This window comes from Trachurus japonicus, unplaced genomic scaffold (genome assembly GCF_045865225.1).
Source record: "Trachurus japonicus isolate A0001 unplaced genomic scaffold, Traja_1.0 AP030142.1".
Lineage (NCBI taxonomy): Eukaryota > Metazoa > Chordata > Actinopteri > Carangiformes > Carangidae > Trachurus > Trachurus japonicus.
This window is the reverse complement of record NW_028220275.1, coordinates 97087-121077: the sequence shown is the minus strand read 5'-3', so window position 1 is coordinate 121077 and position 23991 is coordinate 97087. Positions and strand designations below refer to the sequence as shown.

The following is a 23991-nucleotide window of genomic DNA, read 5'->3' as shown; positions in this document are numbered from 1 at the left end:
GACCTTCTCTTGTTCCATCTGTCTGGATCTACTGAAGGATCCAGTGACTATTCCCTGTGGACACAGCTACTGCTTCAACTGTATTAAAACTCACTGGGATAAAGGGGATCGAAAGAAAATCTACAGCTGCCCTCAGTGTAGGAAGGACTTCAAACCAAGACCTGACCTGGTGAAAAGCACCATGTTAGCAGCTTTAGTGGAGGAGCTGAAGAAGCCTGGACTCCAAGCTGCTTCTGCTGATCACTGCTATGCTGGACCTGAAGATGTGGCCTGTGATTTCTGCACTAAGAGAAAACTCAAAGCTGTCAAGTCCTGTTTGATGTGTGTGATCTCTTATTGTGAGAATCACTTGCAGCCTCATTATGAAGCAGCTCCATTAAAGAAACACAAGCTGGTGGAGCCCTCCAAGAAGCTCCAGGAGAACATCTGCTCTCGTCATGATGAGGTGATGAAGATGTTCTGTCGCACTGATCAGAAGTGTATCTGTTATCTCTGCCCTGTGGATGAACATAAAGGTCATGACACAGTCTCAGCTGCAGCAGAAAGGACTGAGAGGCAGAGAGAGCTGGAGCTGAGTCGACAACAAATCCAGCAGAGAATCCAGGACACAGAGAAAGATGTGAAGGTGCTTCAACAGGAGGTGGAGGACATCAATGGCTCTGCTGATAAAGCAGTGGAGGACAGTGAGAAGATCTTCACTCAGCTGATCCGTCTCATGGAGAAAAGAAGCTCTGAGCTGAAGCAGCAGATCAGATCCCAGCAGGAAACTCAAGTGAGTGGAGTCAAAGAGCTTCAGAAGAAGCTGGAGCAGGAGATCACTGAGCTGAAGAGGAAAGACGCTGAGCTGAAGCTGCTGTCACACACAGAGGATCACACCCAGTTTCTACACAACTACCCCTCACTGTCAGCACTCAGTCCATCTACACACTCATCCAGCATCAATATCCGTCCTCTCAGACACTTTGAGGATGTGACAGCAGCTGTGTCAGAGCTCAGAGACAAACTACGGGACCTTCTGAGAGACACATGGACAAACATCTCACTGACAGTGACTGAAGTGGATGTTTTACTGTCACCACCAGAGCCCAGGACCAGAGCTGACTTCTTAAGGTATTCACAGGAAATCACACTGGATCCAAACACAGCAAACACACATCTGTTATTATCTAAGGGGGACAGAAAGGTAACATATATGAGTGAAGAACAGTCTTATCCTAGTCACCCAAACAGATTCACTGCATATTATCAGGTCCTGAGTAGAGAGAGTCTGACAGGACGTTGTTACTGGGAGGTGGAGTGGAGAGGAGGAGGAGTTTATGTAGCAGTCGCATACAAGAATATCAGCAGAGCAGGGAATAAAAGTTGGTTTGGAGGTAGTGACAAATCTTGGATGTTACGTTGTAACAACAACAGTTTCACATTTTGGTTCAACAAGATCAAGACTCCAGTCTCAGGTCCTCAGTCCTCCAGAGTAGGAGTGTACCTGGATCACAGAGCAGGTATTCTGTCTTTCTACAGCGTCTCTGAAACCATGACTCTCCTCTACAGAGTCCAGACCACATTCACTCAGCCTCTATATGCTGGATTTGGGCTTGGTTGGTCTGATGGAGATACAGCAGAGTTGTGTAAACTCAAATAGACAATAAAATCTGTATTTTAGTTTATCACTTTCTTTAGTCTCCATGTTTGTTGCTAAAAGCTCATTGCTGTTGTGTCTCTGCACTGCACAGAGATCACCTGTCAATCAAACATTGTGGGCGGGACTTTGACCTCTAGTCATTTCTTGTTGTGTTGATGTTTGAGTTTGTTGAGGTGGAGCTGGAGCCGTGGAGGAGATCACTGCTCATGATGATGTTTCTTTACATAAACTCACATTTCTCCACATGAAAATAGAAACTTCTCTGATCTCTAAATGTTGGATATTTGTGTTGATGTGTTTTTGTGTTGTTGTTTATCTTACACTGCATGGGCTAATGGGATATTTTCTTGTAGGGTGTGTAACATAAATCATCTATAATTACATTTACAGTGATGTGTTTGTCAGACCAAATGTTGAAATTTAAATCCATCCATAAATAAGGTCTCTGGGGTTTTATGATAATCACGAGATGATTTGTTATTTTCTTTTCCATATGAGATTCATGTTAAACAAAATGTGTGAATGATGTGAATGTAACTGAAGTGGATACGAGGATACAGAAGAGATGATGTAAAACATGATGACAATTAAGATTACGCAGAGCAAGCCTTATGCGAAGATCTAAGTATTGTCACACACACAGGCTTTTTTTTAATCTGCATTTTGGCAACTTCTGTTATTTAAAATGTGCTTTTTAAATAAAGTTTGACTTTGCCTGTTACTGTGGAATTTTATTTTGTATTTTAGGTTGTTTTATTTATTGGGCATCTTCATCATGTAATGGAGCATGTATCTTGTATCTTTTTGCAGGCTCTGTTAAAGCAGAAGTAAGCGATCCGGTCGTTTTCGCTAATGCTGCGTTCCAGGCAGGCTTTTGAAATCGTAAATTACAGCTTCAAGTCACAACTTAAGACTTTGTAGCGTTTCAGGCAACCCACTCATGTTTTTCCGACCTGTTTTACCTGTGAAAAGTGCACTATAACGGCCACTCGCAACTTCCGACCTGTGAACTCGTACCAGATCAAACTAATACAACTTCACAGGTCGGAAAAACAGGAGTTACGAGTTTCCTTGAACGCACCATAACAGCCCTCGTCCCTGCGTCGCCACATTCACGGCGTCCCTTGGCTGCACACACAGCCCTGCATGCCGTTCTCTCTCCTCATTGGATAAAAACTGTAGGATACGATAAATGTTTTCTCCTCGGCTCAGAGCAGAGCAGAGTGACTGACAGACCCGTGTTTCGGTCCAAACACTCTATGTAAGTGATTGCTGTCGGAAGATATAACTATTTAAGACTTATATTAAAGCAGAAGTAAGTGGTCCGGTCGTTTTCGCTAATGCTGCGTTCCAGGCAGGCTTTTGAAATCGTAAATTACAGCTTCAAGTCACAACTTACGACTTTGTAGCGTTTCAGGCAACCCACTCGTGTTTTTCCGACCTGTTTTACCGGTGAAAGTCACTATAACGGCCACTCGTAACTTCCGACCGGTGAACTCGTACCAGATCGAACTGGTACCACTTCACGGTCGGAAAAATACGAGTTTCCTTGAACGCACCATAACAGTCCTCGTCGCTACGTCGCCACATTCACGGCGTTCCTTGGCTGCACACACAGCCCTGCATGCCGTTCTCTCTCCTCATTGGATAAAAAATGTAGGATACGATAAATGTTTTCTCCTGGGCTCAGAGCAGAGCAGAGGGACTGAGAGACCCGTGTTTCAGTCCAAACACTCTATGTAAGTGATTGCTGTCGGAAGATATAACTATTTAAGACTTATATTAACACAAATATATCACTTACTTCTGCTTTAACACAAATATATCACTTACTTCTGCTTTAAATAAATCCTGTCTGTAACAGCCAAACTCCATGTGGTTCCACATTCCAAGGTCATTGCTTGAAAAACTATGAGGTTGAGATTTTATTTTAACATGTGGTTTCAAGGTGAGCAGGATCTCAATAAGGTTTCTAACTTTCACAAATAGATTTGCACTTTTAGAAAATTATATTTACCGTACCCACAACTTTTTCTCCCCATAATTCAACCTTATTGAACAATATTTAAACTTAATCAAAAATCAGTCTTTTAGAGTGATTGGTTTGAGAGCATGGACTTTTGGGATATTTTGTTCTCAGTGTGTTTGTCAGATCGAATGTTGTTTATTCAATCCATCCATAAATAAATTCTCTGGGGTTTTATGATAATCACCAATTAGGAGATGATTCATTATTTTCTTTTCCATATCTGAGATTCATGTTAAACAAACTGTGTGAAGGTCACTAAAGTCAATAAATGATTATAGTATAAGAATCAGTGAGTAATATTTTAGATGTGCTAACTTTTGAAGGTTTTCTTTAGGCATTATGATACAGGAGACAACAAGGATTACACGTATGAGAGATGACGGAAAACTTGAGAATTAAGATTATGAAGAGGAAGTATTAGGCTATGCATTATGCATCATTATTATGTAGTGGAGGCTGACGTGTGTTTTGTTTGTTTGCATAATTCGCTTCATGATTTTTTTTTTCCTGAATGTAACTTTTTACCTTTCGTACGTCTGTGGAGCATGTGACATGATGTTGACAGGGATTGGCTGTTTTTCTTACCGCAATGTCACCTGGGAAGTGGAGTTTTCCATTCTCAGCCGAAATGTATCTCACCACTGGATGCTCTGTTTTTTCTTTTCTCTATTAATTATCAAAACAGTATTATTTAATCGTATCGACCTTTTCTGCCAACATTGTATAAAGTTTTTTTTTTCTTCTTCTTACCCGGGCGCCGTCCTCTTGATCGGAGAGTAAAACACTGCCCAGCTCGACACCCTCAGCCTTCTCATCTGGACCCGTTCTCCCGCACAGAGCTCCTGCTGGGCTGCGTTTGCCTCACAAACGTAAATAAACACCAGAACAGCCGGTAAGTACTTACACGCTCTCTACGGTGTCATTTAATAATTGTTGACTGAGATATTCCTCCATATGTCGCAGGGGGGGGGGGGGCAGTTACGTAGCTAACGGCTCGCTAGCTTGAACAGCTGGTGCTAGCTAAACATAAGGTAACGTTAGATATAAAGTTACATGTCTTTTAACTGCGATATAGTAACTCACCCTCCAGGAACTGTATTTGGGACTAGAAAGAAAACTCTTCTCAGTGTAAATCCTGTTGACATCCCAACCCTTGTTATGAAATTCGTTGATGTTTTTTCGTATTCAACCGAGGCAAAAAGTTGTTCAGCCAGCTAGAGAACTAACGGTTAGAACGGCCGTTAGGTTTAAATAGTTCAGCAGCCTCAGCGCGAGGAGGGAATCTGACTCAAATGGCGGGAAGTGAACGGTCTGTAGAGCCTGTAGGAAGACGTAGAAAGATGGCAGCATTACTACACATCTGTAGGTGTTCAGACAGCTTCAGATGGGACATTCATCAGCTCTGTGAGTCACTGGAGTTTTTAAGGCCCTAAGACAGAGACTGACTTCTATAAATCTAGTTTAACATCTCTGGGAATGAGTAGTTAAGCCACACAGAGAGACTGAGCTGGACCACAAAGACCATAGGAATTCACTGGCCCATGTTTTCCAATGATGAAATAAAGCTACAATTTACAGTGATGAATAGAAGTAGAGAACATCCTTGGACAGACCACTGAACAACCCCTGCTGAAAATACTGTTATTTTATGATAAACCAGGTATTTCTGAAAAAATCACAATATTCAACTGACATATGACAACAATACGTCGTATGTCAAGTGAGGATTTGCTCCTTGTATAATTGTAAATGTGATGTCTTTGGCTCTGGAAATTGGAATTAGCATTTTTTTTTGGTGTAGTATTATTATACAAAAGTCAACATTATAATGATATTGTATATTGTATAAGGCCCAGTAATTACAATAGTTTCATTAAATCCCGTTCAGATTTAGAGCTGATTATAAGAACCTTGAAAACAAACAAAAGATCAGAAAATGAGTTGATGACAAATGAGAAATGAGCAGGACTGTAAATAAAAGGTTCAACACAAATGATCAAACTGCTCCTCCTACTGGAACAAAGCATAACCTCATCACCTTTGTCTTCTTTCTGCTTCAACACTCATCAAGCTCCACCCTGATCATGTGTTTCCTTGTTCCCTCCCCTTCAGATCTACAGTTTGAAGATGGGTGGAACCAACATGTGGTGAAGAGGAGGAGCTGACAGGCCCCGTTCACTGCAGAGACACATGTTGTTTAGATCAGAGCTCAAACTAGTTTCACTTCTGAGCAACAGAAACTCAGTCGTCGTCTGTGAGAGGTGAAATGGCGCAGAAAGGAGTTCATCTGGACCAGGAGACCTTCTCTTGTTCCATCTGTCTGGATCTACTGAAGGATCCAGTGACTATTCCCTGTGGACACAGCTACTGCTTCAACTGCATTAAAACCCACTGGGATGGAGAGGATGGGAGGAAAATCTACAGCTGCCCTGAGTGTAGGAAGAACTTCACACCAAGACCTGACCTGGTGAAAAACACCATGTTAGCAGCTTTAGTGGAGGAGCTGAAGAAGACTGGACTCCAAGCTGCTCCTGCTGATCACTGCTATGCTGGACCTGAAGATGTGGCCTGTGATGTCTGCACTGGGAGAAAACTCAAAGCTGTAAAGTCCTGTCTGACGTGTCCAGCCTCCTACTGTGAGAAACACCTGCAGCCTCATTATGAAGCAGCTCCATTAAAGAAACACAAGCTGGTGGAGCCCTCCAAGAAGCTCCAGGAGAACATCTGCTCTCGTCATGATGAGGTGATGAAGATGTTCTGCCGCACTGATCAGCAGTGTATCTGTTATCTCTGCTCTGTGGATGAACATAAAGGCCACGACACAGTCTCAGCTGCAGCAGAAAGGACTGAGAGGCAGAGAGAGCTGGAGCTGAGTCGACAAAACATCCAGCAGAGAATCCAGGACACAGAGAAAGATGTGAAGGTGCTTCAACAGGAGGTGGAGGCCATCAATGGCTCTGCTGATAAAGCAGTGGAGGACAGTGAGAAGATCTTCACTCAGCTGATCCGTCTCATGGAGAAAAGAAGCTCTGAGCTGAAGCAGCAGATCAGATCCCAGCAGGAAACTCAAGTGAGTGGAGTCAAAGAGCTTCAGAAGAAGCTGGAGCAGGAGATCACTGAGCTGAAGAGGAAAGACGCTGAGCTGAAGCTGCTGTCACACACAGAGGATCACACCCAGTTTCTACACAACTACCCCTCACTGTCAGCACTCAGTCCATCTACACACTCATCCAGCATCAATATCCGCCCTCTCAGACACTTTGAGGATGTGACAGCAGCTGTGTCAGAGCTCAGAGATAAACTACAGGACCTTCTGAGAGACACATGGATAAACATCTCACTGACAGTGACTCAAGTGGATGTTTTACTGTCACCACCAGAGCCCAGGACCAGAGCTGACTTCTTAAGATATTCACAGGAAATCACACTGGATCCAAACACAGCACACAGAGAACTGTTATTATCTGATGGAAACAGGAAAGTAACAATAATGAGTAAAAAACAGTCTTATCCTGATCACCCAGACAGATTCATTACATATCCTCAGGTCCTGAGCAGAGAGAGTCTGACTAGACGTTGTTACTGGGAGGTGGAGAGGAGAAGAGGAGGAGCAGGAGTTTTTGTAGCAGTCACATACAAGAATATCAGCAGGGCAGGGGGAGAAAGTTCATTTGGAAGTAATGACAAATCTTGGATGTTATATTGTTCCAAAAACTGTTTCAGATATTGGTTCAACAACACCAACACTACAGTTTCAGGTACTGAGTCCTCCAGAGTAGGAGTGTACCTGGATCACAGTGCAGGTAGTCTGTCCTTCTACAGCGTCTCTGAAACCATGACTCTCCTCCACAGAGTCCAGACCACATTCACTCAGCCTCTACATGCTGGAGTTTGGGTTTACGATGATGGAGACACAGCAGAGTTGTGTAAACTCAAATAGACAAAGATCATTGAAGGTGCAGTTGGTTAAAATCTGTATTTTAGTTCATTACTTTCTTTAGTCTCCATGTTTGTTGCTAAAAGCTCATTGTTGTTGTGTCTCTGCACTGCACAGAGATCACCTGTCAATCAAACATTGTGGGCGGGACTTTGGCCTCTTGTCATTTCTTGTTGTGTTGATGTTTGAGTTTGTTGAGGTGGAGCTGGAGCCGTGGAGGAGATCACTGCTCATGATGATGTTTCTTTACCTAAACTCACATTTCTCTCTGAAAATAGAAACTTCTCTGAGATCTAAATGTTTGTTGGATATTTGTGTTGATGTGTTTGTGTGTTGCTGTTTATCTTTGACTACATGGGCTATTGGGATATTTTGTTTTCAGTGTGAAATTACAAGGCTTTCCTTTATCACTGAGGTTCGTTCTCACTTTTGAAACTAAGAAATCTACAATACATTGATGTGTTTGTTGTTTATCTTTACACTGCATGGGCTGTTGGGATATTTTGTTTTCAGTAATCTCTCGTTAAATTCACAGAGATGTGTTTGTCAGATCTAATGTTGTTTAAATCCATCCATAAATAAGGTCTGTGGGGTTTTATGATAATCACCAATTAGGAGACGATTTATTATTTTCTTTTCCGTGGAGGAGATCACTGCTTATGATGATGTTTCTTTACCTAAACTCAAATTTCTCCACATGAAAATAGAAACTTATGATAAATAATGTAGAAATAAACTATGTGAATGATGTGAACATAAGTGAAATGAATAAAAATGGTTTCTCTTCGAAAATGATGTCTTTTCTTCTCTATTCATTTTAGGATATCATTCAGGGATAGATTTGGCCAAAACTATAACATAGCCTACATTAATTTTATTGACAGCTTCATTATGTTTTTTAAAATTAAATTCTTCAAGTGCTTTTTCAGATCATTTTTTCTGTTGCACATGTTAATTTAAAATATAACGATGTAATTAATAAAGAAGATAAATGTAGGCCTACAAAATGTGAATACCATATAGATAGATGATTTTTCTGTAATATTCAGATGTAAAATAGTTTTGAAAATGTAAAGTTAAATCTCTAAAAACATATTTAAAATGTTCATACACCTCATTTTCCCACCCTGGTCAGAAATAAACAATCAACATACAGTCTCAGGCACAACCAAGCAGACAGCATAATCACACACCTAATACGCTTCTACAATAGCTTGTTCCCAGCCACAGTGAGAGTCATGGCAAACACAAAATAAATAAAACTGTTACACCACCGACTTCACTGCCACTTTAATGGACCTCACATAAATGTTTCAATTTTTGTTCTAAACCTAGGCCTAATTGTTATGTTTTTTGGAGCAACTTAGTTAAGGTAGGAGGTGTGTGTTGTTGAGGTAACCACCTAAAGCACTGGGGGAAACACTGTTGTTTTTTGTTTTTGTTGTGTTGTTTTTTGTGACTTCTGTTGTGAGCAGTTCAGTGGCCAATAAAAACATATTTTGGCCAGTAAAATTTTACACCTTACCTCCCATTCTGCTGCTGTAATTATTAACTTTATTTTCATCTACTGTATTTGAATTGTAACCTATAAAACATTCAATCAATCTGTTAGAAGAGCATAAGAGTTGATTATAAAACCTTGAAAACAAAATGAATTGATGACAAATGAGAAATGAGCAGGAATGTAAATAAAAGGGTAAACACACATTATCAAACTGCTCCTCCTACTGGAACAAAGTCCAACCTGTTCACCTCCCTCTTCGTCCTGCTCAAACACAGTGAGCTCCACCCTGATCATGTGTTTCCTTGTTCCCTCCCCTTCAGATCTACAGTTTGAAGATGGGTGGAACCAACATGTGGTGAAGAAGAGGAGCTGACAGGCCCCGTTCACTGCTAAGACACATGTTGTTGAGATCAGAGCTAAAACTAGTTTGACTTTTGAGCAACAGAAACTCAGACAGTCGTCGTCTGTGAGAGGTGAAATGGCGCAGAAAGGAGTTCATCTGGACCAGGAGACCTTCTCTTTTGTTCCATCTGTCTGGATCTACTGAAGGATCCAGTGACTATTCCCTGTGGACACAGCTACTGCTTCAGCTGTATTAAAACCCACTGGGATGAAGAGGATGGGAAGAAAATCTACAGCTGTCCTCAGTGTAGGAAGAACTTCAAACCGAGGCCTGTCCTGGTGAAAAACATCATGTTTGGAGCTTTAGTGGAGGAGCTGAAGAAGACTGGACTCCAAGCTGCTCCTGCTGATCACTGCTATGCTGGACCTGAAGATGTGGCCTGTGATGTCTGCACTGGGACAAAACTCAAAGCTGTCAAGTCCTGTTTGACGTGTCCGGCCTCCTACTGTGAGAAACACCTGCAGCCTCATTATGAAGCAGCTCCGTTAAAGAAACACAAGCTGGTGGAGCCCTCCAAGAAGCTCCAGGAGAACATCTGCTTTCGTCATGATGAGGTGATGAAGATGTTCTGCCGCACTGATCAGCAGTGTATCTGTTATCTCTGCCCTGTGGATGAACATAAAGGCCACGACACAGTCTCAGCTGCAGCAGAAAGGACTGAGAGACAGAGAGAGCTGGAGCTGAGTCGACAAAACATCCAGCAGAGAATCCAGGACACAGAGAAAGATGTGAAGGTGCTTCAACAGGAGGTGGAGGCCATCAATGGCTCTGCTGATAAAGCAGTGGAGGACAGTGAGAAGATCTTCACTCAGCTGATCCGTCTCATGGAGGAAAGAAGCTCTGAGCTGAAGCAGCAGATCAGATCCCAGCAGGAAACTCAAGTGAGTGGAGTCAAAGAGCTTCAGAAGAAGCTGGAGCAGGAGATCACTGAGCTGAAGAGGAAAGACGCTGAGCTGAAGCTGCTGTCACACACAGAGGATCACACCCAGTTTCTACACAACTACCCCTCACTGTCAGCACTCAGTCCATCTACACACTCATCCAGCATCAATATCCGTCCTCTCAGACACTTTGAGGATGTGACAGCAGCTGTGTCAGAGCTCAGAGATCAACTACAGGACCTTCTGAGAGACACATGGACAAACATCTCACTGACAGTGACTGAAGTGGATGTTTTACTGTCACCAGCAGAGCCCAGGACCAGAGCTGACTTCTTAAGATATTCACAGGAAATCACACTGGATCCAAACACAGCAAACACATGGCTGTTGTTATCTGAGGGAAACAGGAAAGTAAAATTAATGGGTAAAGATCAGTCTTATTCTAGTCACCCAGACAGATTCACTTACTGTTGTCAGGTCCTGAGTAGAGAGAGTCTGACAGGACGTTGTTACTGGGAGGTGGAGTGGAGAGGAGGAGAAGGAGGAGTTGATGTAGCAGTCGCATACAAGAATATCAGCAGAGCAGGGGATGAAAGTTGGTTTGGAGGTAATGACAAATCTTGGGCGTTACTTTGCTCCAACAGTTTCACATTTTGGTTCAACAAGATCCAGACTCCAGTCTCAGGTCCTCAGTCCTCCAGAGTAGGAGTGTACCTGGATCACAGTGCAGGTATTCTGTCCTTCTACAGCGTCTCTGAAACCATGACTCTCCTCCACAGAGTCCAGACCACATTCACTCAGCCTCTACATGCTGGAGTTCAGGTTTTCTCTGTTGGAGATACAGCAGAGTTGTGTAAACTCAAATAGACAAAGATCATTGAAGGTGCAGTTGGTTAAAATCTGTATTTTAGTTCATCACTTTCTTTAGTCTCCATGTTTGTTGCTAAAAGCTCATCGCTGTTGTGTCTCTGCACTGCAGAGAGATCACCTGTCAATCAAACATTGTGGGCGGGACTTTGACCTCTTGTCATTTCTTGTTGTGTTGATGTTTGAGTTTGTTGAGGTAGAGCTGGAGCCGTGGAGGAGATCACTGCTCATGATGATGTTTCTTTACCTAAACTCACATTTCTCCATAAAAATAGAAACTTCTCTGAGCTCTAAATGTTTGTTGCATATTTGTGTTGATGTGTTTTTGTGTTGTTGTCTATCTTACACTGCATGGGCTATTGGGATATTTTCTTGTAAATAATCTAGAATTGCATTTACAGTGATGTGTTTGTCAGACCAAATGTTGAAAGTTAAATCCATCCATAAATAAGGTCTCTGGGGTTTTATGATAATCACCAATTACTGTAAGAAATGATTTGTTATTTTCTTTTCCATTTTTGAGATTCATGTTAAACAAAATGTGTGAATGATGTGAATGTAACTGAAGTGGATACGAGGATATACAAGAGATGATGGAAAACATGATGACAATTAAGATTACGCAGAGCAAGCCTTATGCTAAGATTTAAGTCTTGGAGGTTTTCTCAGTTTCCTATCCTGAGTGTGTAGAAATCTTAATTTGCTACATGTATGACTGCTATATGTTGAAAGACAGTGGCTTTTGAACTGGACCATTTTCTATTGAACTACTGGTGAAGTTTATTATTTACTACCACTATATACAGTATCACTTTTTTTTTCTTTATTGGAGCTTTCTGTGCTTTCCTGTGTTTTGCTTTTCATTTCTCTCTCTCTCTCTCTCTCTGTCTCTTTGACACACACACTTTTTTTAATCTGCATTTTGGGAACTTCTGTTATTTTAAATGTGCTTTTGAAATAAAGTTTGACTTTGCCTCATCCTGTTTTATTTGTATTTCAGTTTATTTTATTTATTGGGCATCTTTATTATGTAGTGGAGCGCAGTGGCGGCTGGTGGTCAAATTAGTTGGGTGGGCTAATAAATAAATTATACCCATTAAATGGTTAACACAGCTGAAAGTTATGGTTATCCCATCTCACAAAAGTATAGCAACTAACTAGGCCTACACACTGCATTAAGTAGAAGGGTCTAGTCCAAAAAAAAACTTCACCTGGTTATCTCACATATACACACACAGTCTCTCTCTCTCTCACGCACGCACGCACGTACACACACACACACACGTACGGACGCACGCACACACACACACACACACACACACACACACACACACAAACACCTACACACACACACACGCACGCACGCACGCACACACACCCAACGATATTGCTCAATTAAAAAAAAAGAAGACGATATACCGGTATGCAGCTCATATCAACGGCCTTTCTGGTCTGTTATCGCCATGTCATTAAGTCTGGTGCTTCCAGTGAGTTTAGAAACTAGATTCTCCACTTCGTTCATGTTAGCAAAGATAATTTAGAGCAGTAAAGTATGCTGCTACCTGTGATGCTAGCGCCTAGCGCCGCTGTTTATGTCTTCTCCCTCCCACAACAACACAACGTTTCCTCCGGTTCCTGTCATTGGTCTGAAAACAGCGGTGTTGGGCTAAATGAAATTAGCCCCAATGACAAGTGAATCAAGGGGGCGGGACATGACGCCTGTCAATCACTGACCCTGCGTCAGCCCGCTGCTGATTGGTCAGAACCGATCGGCCTGTGGGCTGAATGAAATTAGCCCCAACAGTCGGTCAATGGCGAGGGCGGGACATGGCACCTGTCAATCATCCACAGTGGGAAAATGAATGAGAGCAGACTCGGTGAGCTCGGGCTGATTAAAATTAGCCCATTTAGAGATATCCTGTGTTTTTCTTGAAACTATTTAATATTGTTGCCAGTTCCGATTTTACTAAGACTTAGAACAATCTTTTGTATGTTATTTAGAGAATTTAATATAGGCTATTTATAATATTTTTTCCTCATCTTTTGTTGTATAATGCAGGGAGGGCTTAGCCCCACTAGCCCATTGATACCAGCCGTCACTGGTGGAGCGTGTATCTTGTTTTTTTTTGTATAATTCGGTTTATGTTTTTAGTGTAACTTTACTTTCCGTAGGATCCAAGATGGCAGAGTGAGAAGCAGCTTTTTGCAGGCTCTGTGAAAATAAATCCTGCCAAACTCCATGTGGTTCCACATTTCCAAGGTCATTGCTTGAAAAACTATGAGGTTTAGATTTTATTTTAACATGTGGTTTCAAGGTGAGCAGGATCCCAATAAAGCTGTCTAACTTTCACAAACAGATTTTGCAATTTTGGAAAATTATATTTACCCAAAACTTTTTCTCCCCATAATTCAACCTTATTGAACAATATTGCACTTAGTCGAAAATCAGTCTTTTAGAGCGATTGGTTTGAGAGCATGGGATTTTGGGATATTTTGTTCTCAGTGTTTTACAGTGATGTGTTTGTCAGATTGAATCTTGTTTTTTAAAATGCATCCATAAATAAGGTCTCTGGGGTTTTATAATCACCAATTAGGAGATGATTCATTATTTTCTTTTCCATATCTGAGATTCATGTTAAACAAACTGTGTGAATGTAACTGAAGTCAATAAATGATTATAGTATAAGAATCAGTGAGTAATATTTTAGATGTGCTTACTTTTGAAGGTTTTCTTTAGGCATTATGATACAGGAGACAACAAGGATTACACGTATGAGAGATGACGGAAAACTTGAGAATTAAGATTATGAAGAGGAAGTATTATGCAAAGATCGAAGATTTAGAGGTTTCCTTAATTTCCTATCCAGAGTGTGCAGGAATTTGAATTTGCTACATGTATGAATGCTATACTTTGAAAGACAGTGGCTCTTGAACTGGACCACTTACTACTGAACTACTGGTAAATTTTATTAACTATCACTGTTATCAATATTTTTTCTGTGTTGAAGCTTTGTGCTTTACATTTCTCTTTCTCTCTCCTTGACACACACACACACACACACACACACACACACACACACACACACACACACACACACACACAGGTTGATACTGTGGAATTTCATTTTGGATTTCAGTTTATTTTGATAATTATGCATCATTATTATGTAGTGGAGGGTGACGTGTATTTTGTTTATAATTTGCTTCATGATTTTTTTTTTTCTGAATGTAACTTTTTACCTTCCGTACGTCTGTGGTGCATGTGACATGATGTTGGCACTGGGATTGGCTGTTTTTCTTACCGCAATGTCACCTGTAGTTTTCCATTCTCAGCCTGAACGTATGTCACCACTGGAAGCTCTGTTTTTTTCTTTTCTCTATTAATTATCAAAACAGTATTATTTAATCGTATCGATCTCTTCTGCCAACATTGTACAAAGTATAATTTTTACCTGGGCGCCGTCCTCTTGATCGGAGAGTAAAACACTGCCCAGCTCGACTCCCTCAGCCTTCTCATCTGGACCCGTTCTCCCGCACAGAGCTCCTGCTGGGCTGCTTCGTTTGTCTCACGAACGTAAATAAACACCAGAACAGCCGGCGGTAAGTACTTACACACTCGCTACGGTGTCTTTTAATAATCGGTGATTGAGATATTCCTCCGTCTGTCGCAGAGGGGGAAAAAGCGTTGTGAAACAATTGTAAACATGAACTCAACTGCTGGTTATGTAGCTAACGGCTCGCTAGCTTGAACAGCTGGTGCTAGCTAAACGTAACGTAACGTTAGAAATAAACTAAAGTTACACGTCTTTTAACTGAGATATAGTAACTCACCCTCCAGGAACTGTATTTGGGACTTGAAAGAAAACTCTTCTCAGTGTAAATCCTGTTGACATCCCAACACTTGTGAAATTCGTTGATTTTTTTCGTATTTAACCGAGGCAAAAAGTTGTTCAGCCAGCTAGAGAACTAACGGTTAGAACGGCCGTTAGGTTTAAATAGTTCAGCAGCCTCAGCGCGAGGAGGGAATCTGACTCAAATGGCGGGAAGTGAACGGTCTGTAGAGCCTGTAGGAAGACGTAGAAAGATGGCAGCATCACTACACATCTGTAGGTGTTCAGACAGCTTCAGATGGGACATTTATCAGCTCTGTGAGTTACTGGAGTTTTTGAGGCCCTAAGACAGAGACTGACTTCTAGATATTTAGTACGATCTAGTTTAAAAGCTCTGGGAATGAGTAGTTAAGCCACACAGAGAGACTGATCTGGACCACAAAGACCATAGGAATTCACTGGCCCATGTTTTCTAATGATGAAATAAAGCTACAATTTAAAGTGAAAAAATTAGAAGTAGAAAACATCCTTGGACAGACCACTGAACAACCATTGCTGAAAATACTGTTATTTTATTCAACTGACATATGACAATACATCATACTGTATGTCAAGTGAGGATCTGCTCCTTGTATAATTGTAAATGTGATTGGCTCTGAAAATTGGAATTAGCATTTTCATTATTATACAAAAGTCAACATTATAATGGTATTGTGTACTGTATAAGGCCCAGTACTTACAATAGTTTAATTAAATCCTGTTAAGCAGAAGCTCTGATTCAGAGCTGATTATAAAACCTTTAAAACAAACCAAAAGATCAGAAAATGAGTTGATGACAAATGAGAAATGAGCAGGACTGTAAATAAAAGGTTAAACATACATTATCAAACTGCTCCTCCTACTGGAACAAAGTCCAACCTGATCATCTCCCTCTTCTTCCTGCTCTCAAACACAGTGAGCTCCACCCTGTTCATTTGTTTCCTTGTTCCCTCCCCTTCAGATCTACAGTTTGAAGATGGGTGGAACCAACATGTGGTGAAGAGGAGGAGCTGACAGGCCCCGTTCACTAGAGAGACACATGTTGTTGAGATCAGAGCTCAAACTAGTTTCACTTCTGAGCAACAGAAACTCGGACAGTCGTCGCCTGTGAGAGGTGAAATGGCGCAGAAAGGAGTTCATCTGGACCAGGAGACCTTCTCTTGTTCCATCTGTCTGGATCTACTGAAGGATCCAGTGACTATTCCCTGTGGACACAGCTACTGCTTCAACTGTATTAAAACCCACTGGGATGAAGAGGATGGGAAGAAAATCTACAGCTGTCCTGATTGTAGGAAGAACTTCACACCAAGACCTGACCTGGTGAAAAACACCATGTTAGCAGCTTTAGTGGAGGAGCTGAAGAAGACTGGACTCCAAGCTGCTCCTGCTGATCACTGCTATGCTGGACCTGAAGATGTGGCCTGTGATGTCTGCACTGGGAGAAAACTCAAAGCTGTCAAGTCCTGTCTGCAATGTCTGGTCTCTTATTGTGAGAAACACCTGCAGCCTCATTATGATTCTCCTTCATTTAAGAAACACAAGCTGGTGGAGCCCTCCAAGAAGCTCCAGGAGAACATCTGCTCTCGTCATGATGAGGTTATGAAGATTTTCTGCCGCACTGATCAGAAGTTTATTTGTCACCTCTGCCTTCTGGATGAACATAAAGGCCACGACACAGTCTCAGCTGCAGCAGAAAGGACTGAGAGGCAGAGAGAGCTGGAGCTGAGTCGACAAAAAATCCAGCAGAGAATCCAGGACACAGAGAAAGATGTGAAGGTGCTTCAACAGGAGGTGGAGGCCATCAATGGCTCTGCTGATAAAGCAGTGGAGGACAGTGAGAAGATCTTCACTCAGCTGATCCGTCTCATGGAGAAAAGAAGCTCTGAGCTGAAGCAGCAGATCAGATCCCAGCAAGAAACTCAAGTGAGTGGAGTCAAAGAGCTTCAGAAGAAGCTGGAGCAGGAGATCACTGAGCTGAAGAGGAAATACGCTGAGCTGAAGCTGCTGTCACACACAGAGGATCACACCCAGTTTCTACACAACTACCCCTCACTGTCAGCACTCAGTCCATCTACACACTCATCCAGCATCAATATCCGTCCTCTCAGACACTTTGAGGATGTGACAGCAGCTGTGTCAGAGCTCAGAGATAAACTACAGGACCTTCTGAGAGACACATGGACAAACATCTCACTGACAGAGACTCAAGTGGATGTTTTACTGTCACCACCACCAGAGCCCAGGACCAGAGCTGACTTCTTAAGATATTCACAGGAAATCACACTGGATCCAAACACAGCACACAGACGTCTGTTATTATCTGAGGGAAACAGGAAAGTAACATTAATGAGTAAAGATCAGTCTTATTCTAGTCACCCAGACAGATTCACTACATATCCTCAGGTACTGAGTAGAGAGAGTCTGACTGGACGTTGTTACTGGGAGGTGGAGAGGAGAGGAGAAGTAGTTTATGTAGCAGTTGCATACAAGAATATCAGCAGAGCAGGGGGAGAAAGTTGGTTTGTACGTAGTGACAAATCTTGGGCGTTACGTTGTGACAACGACAGTTATGAATTTTGGTTCAACAAGATCAAGACTCCAGTCTCAGGTCCTCAGTCCTCCAGAGTAGGAGTGTACCTGGATCACAGAGCAGGTATTCTGTCCTTCTACAGCGTCTCTGAAACCATGACTCTCCTCCACAGAGTCCAGACCACGTTCACACAGCCTCTACATGCTGGAGTTTGGCTCCGTGATGATGGAAACACAGCAGAGTTGTGTAAACTCAAATAGACAAAGGTCATTGAAGGTGCAGTTGGTTCAAATCTGTATTTTAGTTCATCACTTTCTTTAGTCTCCATGTTTGTTGCTAAAAGCTCATTGCTGTTGTGTCTCTGCACTGCACAGAGATCACCTGTCAATCAAACATTGTGGGCGGGACTTTGACCTCTTGTCATTTCTTGTTGTGTTGATGTTTGAGTTTGTTGAGGTGGAGCTGGAGCCGTGGAGGAGATCACTGCTCATGATGATGTTTTTTTTTACATAAACTCACATTTCTCCACATGAAAATAGAAACTTCTCTGAACTCTAAATGTTTGTTGGATATTTGTGTTTATGTGTTTGTGTGTTGTTCGGGCCTTAAAGCAGAAGTAAGTGGTCCGGTCGTTTTCGCTAATGCTGCGTTCCAGGCAGGCTTTTGAAATCGTAAATTACAGCTTCAAGTCACAACTTACGACTTTGTAGCGTTTCAGGCAACCCACTCGTGTTTTTCCGACCTGTTTTACCGGTGAAAGTCACTATAACGGCCACTCGTAACTTCCGACCGGTGAACTCGTACCAGATCGAACTGGTACCACTTCACAGTCGGAAAAATACGAGTTTCCTTGAACGCACCATAACAGTCCTCGTCGCTACCTCACCACATTCACGGCGTTCCTTGGCTGCACACACAGCCCTGCATGCCGTTCTCTCTCCTCATTGGATAAAAACTGTAGGATACGATAAATGTTTTCTCTTCGGCTCAGAGCAGAGCAGAGTGACTGACAGACCCGTGTTTCAGTCCAAACACTCTATGTAAGTGATTGCTGTCGGAAGATATAACTATTTAAGACTTATATTAACACAAATATATCACTTACTTCTGCTTTAACAGAGAAATCACAAGATCTTCCTTTATCACTGATAAATCTAAAATCACATTTACATTGACATGTTTTTATGTTGTTTATCTTACACTGCATGGGCTAGTATTGGGATATTTTGTTTTTAGTGTGTAACAAAAAAAAAAATCTAGAATTACGTTTACAATGATGTGTTTGTCAGATCAAATATTGTTGTTTAAATCCATCCTGGGATTTATAATAATCACCAATTACTGTACGAGATGATTTATTATTTTCTTTTCCATATCTGAGATTCATGTTAAACAAACTGTGTGAATGATGTGAATGTAACTAAGTGAATAAATGATTCTCCATATATAGTATTATCAGTGAGTAAATATTTTTCTTGTGCATACTTTTGAAGGTATTCTTTAGGCAAGAGGATACAAGATCTTTGACATTTAGTGAAAGAACAAGGATTACACATATGAGAGATGATGGGAAACATGAGAATTAAGATTATGCAGAGCAAGTTTTATGCTAAAATGTAAGACTTTAAGGTTTCCTCAATTTCCTATCCAGAGTGTGCAGGAATTTGAATTGTCTACAAGTAGTATTACTGCTTTCCTTACTGGTGAAGTTTATTAACTATTACCATTTTTTTTTCTGTATTGGAGCTTTCTGTGCTTTTTTGTGTTTTGCCCTCCATTCTACTCTCTCTGAGACACAGACACAGAAACTGGCTGATACTGTGGCATTTTATTTTGCATTTCAGTTTATTTTAATGATTATGCTCCTTTATTATGTAGTGGAGGGTGTATCTTGTTTGAATTCGCTTCATGTTGGCAGGGTTTGGGTGTTTTTCTTACCGCAATGTCACAAATTTAGTTTTCCGTACTCAGCCGAAACATATCACCACTGGATGCTCTTTTTTTCTATTAATTATCAGAACAGTGTTATTTAATTGTATCGATCTTTTGTACCAACATTGTATACAAATGTCACACCTCTGCCTCAGGTATGGGTAGTGGATGGCCTCTGACCCGGATTAACATGAGAAGGATGGCAAGACACGCTTCAGGTTTACAACATTTATTCACCCAAGTGGTTCAGTGAACAATAGACCAACATATTCTGTAAAAAGAGAGAAAACTATAAGTAATCACAATTAAACACATTGAATATATTAATTGAAATTATGAATTAGAATTAAGAAACTCAAATCAATTAACTATGGCAAAATTAAGCAAATTAAAGTTACAGTCATGACTTAATAATCAAACAAACAACTACTCCAGGGTAGGTACCCCGTTCGGCCCTGAAAAGCTCCTGGGTGGGGCTCGAGGTTAACCCGGCGTTGATTGGCTAAAGCTAGAGCAGGCTCTGACGCTACCAGAAAGAACCAAAACAACCGGCATTTTTAAAAGGGGGAGCAGAAGGGGAGCATTAGCCTAGCAGACACCGCTGTAAACAACAAGAAAACAGCAGGAAGATGTACACAAATGGGCCGACGATGAGGTGCAGACATTGATTGCAATCTACGGCACCGAGGAGATTCAGAGGGGGTTTGAGTCATCGCGGCGAAATGAAAATATCAGCGCACCTCGACACACTGGGGATCCATCACGCTGCAAAACAATGCAGAGAAAAGTTAAAAAAAAAAAAAAAAAAAAACTCAAGCAGGATTACAATCAGCCGCCATGTGCACAAACACACAAACCAGAAACGCGCCTACCGCCTCAGCTCCTTCCATCCTTCTTCTTCGTTGTTGTTATGATTTTTGTTTGTGACCTGCCTGGGTGACGTCACGGTCGAAACTGTCGCACAGCGAAGCGGCGATCGAAACTCATAACGTCATCGCGGGGTCCTGTCTGCAGTGGAAACACGGCCAGTGAGAGGGCCGAGTGAGAGGACGGTTCCTGTAGAAGTTCCTACCCCCTCCCTTTACCAGGAACTCCTGCAGTGGAAACACGGCTATAGAGAGGACTGAGCCTCAGCTCACCCCTTAACCACTTGGCCCCTCCCACTAAATGGGCCAGTTCACTGACAGGGGGGGAGGATTTACAAACAATCCCTGTCTTTAAATAATTGTTATGCAAACACAATAACAGCAGCATGGCTTTAAATACAGAATATAAAGTTCTCTTAATGTCTTGTGTAGTGTTTTCTTAACATCTTTTGCACTTCCTTAGCAAAAGTAAAAGCAGAGATGGTGGCACCCAGTCAATCAGCCACAACCAGTCTCAGGTGTGTCACCTTACCCCTGTGTAGTGACTGGGAAGCAGGTGGAGTGAATTAAGGACACCTTTGATGTTGCTCATGATCTCCTCACAAGTGTGCACCTTTGTCAGGAGTCATAGGTCAGCAAAGTCCTTACAGTGCCAGTGACGGCTCACACTGTCATAACAAAGTACAATTTTTACCTGGGCGTCCTCTTGATCTGAGAGTAACACTGCCCGGGTTGAGTCCCTCAGCCTTCACATCCGGACCCGTTCTCCTCCACAAAGCTCCTCTTGGGCTGCTTTGTTTGTCTGAGGAACAAATAAACGCCGGAACAGTCTGTAAGTACTTGTACCTGCTCTCTACAGTGTCATTTAATACTCAATGACTGAGGTATCCCTCTGTCTGTTGCTAGTTATGTAGCTAATGGCTCTCGCTAGCTTGAACGGCTAATGCTAGCTAAAAGTACAGTAAGGTATACTGTATATAAAGTTACATGTCTTTTAACTGAGATATAGTCACTCACCTTCCAGGAACTGTATTTGAGACTTGTAAAAATCCTCTTCCCAGTGTAAATCCTGTTGACATCCCAATCCTTGTTGTGAAATTCGTTGATATTTTCGTATTTAGCCGAGGCAAACATTTGTTCAGCCTGTTTGAGAACTAAAACGGTTAGAACGGCCGTAGGTTTAAATAGTTCAGCCTCAGCGTGAGGAGGGAATCTGACTCAAATGGCGGGAAGTGCGCGACATGACATGAACTTAACAGTCTGTAGAGCCTGTAGGAAGGCGTAGATGGCAGCATCACTACACATCTGTAGTTGTTCAGACAGCTTCAGATGGGACATTTATCAGCTCTGTGAGTTACTGGAGTTTTTTAAGGCCCTAAGACAGAGACTGACTTCTAGATATTTAGTACGATCTAGTTTAACAGCTCTGGGGAATCAGAGTAGAAAAGCCACACCACAGAGACTGATCTGGACCACAGAGACCAATTCACTGGCCCATGTCTTCTAACGATCAAATACAACCACATTTTACAGTGCAAAATTTAGGATAGTAGCAGTTAACAAGCGGTCTTATAGACCATCCATGGACACACCACTGAACTGGCAACGACCCCTGCTGAAAATACTGTTATTTTATACTTAAAGGGATAGTTCACCCTAGAATGATATTTCGCTCATTATCTACTCACCCTCATGTTGACTAAGGGCTGGAAGAAGTTTCAGATTCCTCCGTGGCTTCTCTGAGTTACAGGGGGTCTCGGCATAGCAGTGCATGTCCATATAACGGTTGCAAAGGGACACCGGAGCTCTTCGTAAAAAAACACACACAAAAAAACATCCAAATACCTCCATGATGCTCGTATGTAATGTCCGTCTTGTGCTGAAGCCCCAAATTGCGTAATTGTCCCGAAAAAAATTAAATAAGTCTATATTTTAAGCTTGTTTGTAGCGGAAGCTTCTCGAAGCTCCTCTTCCTGGTCCGTCCAAATCTCGCGTGATTTGCGCCGGCGTCAGCATGCGTCAGTGCGGTTACTGCGAATCACGCGAGATTTGGACGGACCAGGAAGAGGAGCTTCGAGAAGCTTCCGCTACAAACAAGCTTAAAATATAGACTTATTTAATTTTTTTCGGGACAATTACGCAATTTGGGGCTTCAGCACAAGACGGACATTACATACGAGCATCATGGAGGTATTTGGATGTTTTTTTGTGTGTGTTTTTTTACGAAGAGCTCCGGTGTCCCTTTGCAACCGTTATATGGACATGCACTGCTATGCCGAGACCCCCTGTAACTCAGAGAAGGGACGGTGGACTCTGAGACTTCTTCCAGCCCTTAGTCAACATGAGGGTGAGTAGATAATGAGCGAAATATCATTCTAGGGTGAACTATCCCTTTAAGCAATATATCACGACAGGCCATGCTCATTATACCACGGCTAAGGGGCGTTGTTCGGCCCGACGCCCCACTGTGAAATAAATAGTCCCACCTCTCCGGACGTTAGCTCCAAGTTAGCTCTGTATCTCGTCTTTTCCTCTGCTTTTTTTTCAGGTGAAAGTCACTGCTCAGTCCCCTCTACCATTGTTAACCCTCCCCGGAGGTGAAAGTTAACATTAAACGTGTGAATTCAACTACTTTAGTCCATTTTTTAACATCGTAAAAACATCAGCTGTCTTTTGCTACGGACTTTAACAGTCCGTTGTCATGGATACATGACAATAACTTCCATTCACACCAGTCATACGCATAGACATATAAAGAGTAGACGCCGCATCAAACGCTGGGCCTATTGGCGCTGACGAGCGGTGGGGCCGCCATCTTGGACCGGTCTACCGCTCCACTCAGTTTATCTGTTTGGTAGGTGCAATTGATAGTTTCACTAGTGTGAGTGCATTTAATCAGTAACGTACTATACATTATCCCGCCTATTACACGGCGTACGAGTGAAATAATTCATTTGAAACATAATTTTGATCAAAATACTTTTAGCGATTTATAAATGTTATAATTTAGCACATCTCTGCCTGTCTGGTCTCTTCTCCGCTGTGTTGCTGAGCCTCCTCCCATTTGTTTTCAACAAAGGCTTTAATAATCAATAACTGGATCGATGGATTATCACATGTTACAATGTGTGTTGCTATTTGTGTAGTCTTATCTGTCATAAACAAGATATTATAGGTTTATGGGGCGTGTTTGTGTGAGGCTCTGATCAGCAGGTTTGGTTTTCAGCCAGGATGTGGAAGGAGCCTCTACTCTCTCTGTAACAGGTTACAAGTCATTTATCTAACATCACTATTAGTCCGAAGCTTTTTACTGAAGGTAAAAATGAAACATACGGTAAATATCCTGCATAGTTTCTCTATTCTGCGCTGCGCTGATCAGAGCGGCGTCCCTAGCAACGGTGTGTTACACTTGACGACCATTCATTATACAGAAATAACCATGTATATATGTCTATGGAAATATTTAACAGCCCGTAGAGAGCAGCAATTGATCAGAGAGCAGCATTCCTGTAATGAATAAATATATAGAGATAA

The 23991-nt window shown here is 41.9% G+C and overlaps 2 protein-coding genes and 1 pseudogene across 2 annotated transcripts; all 3 read left to right on the top strand.

Moving 5' to 3' along the window:
- Positions 1 to 10: 10 nt before the first annotated feature.
- Positions 11 to 1639, top strand: LOC146960671 (tripartite motif-containing protein 16-like; the record flags this gene model as incomplete). Its single annotated transcript, XM_085772178.1, has 1 exon — positions 11 to 1639. A coding segment is annotated over one exon (1629 nt), but the record flags the coding sequence as incomplete, so codon positions are not given.
- Positions 1640 to 5934: 4295 nt separating this feature from the next.
- On the top strand, positions 5935 to 11997 carry LOC146960670 (uncharacterized; annotated as a pseudogene).
- A 3882-nt stretch (positions 11998 to 15879) lies between these two features.
- On the top strand, positions 15880 to 18233 carry LOC146960669 (tripartite motif-containing protein 16-like). Its single transcript, XM_085772170.1, has one exon. It carries the CDS (start codon positions 16249 to 16251, stop codon positions 17917 to 17919), a length of 1671 nt encoding a protein of 556 aa, XP_085628296.1. The 5' UTR covers positions 15880 to 16248; the 3' UTR covers positions 17920 to 18233.
- The last annotated feature ends 5758 nt before the right edge of the window (positions 18234 to 23991 follow it).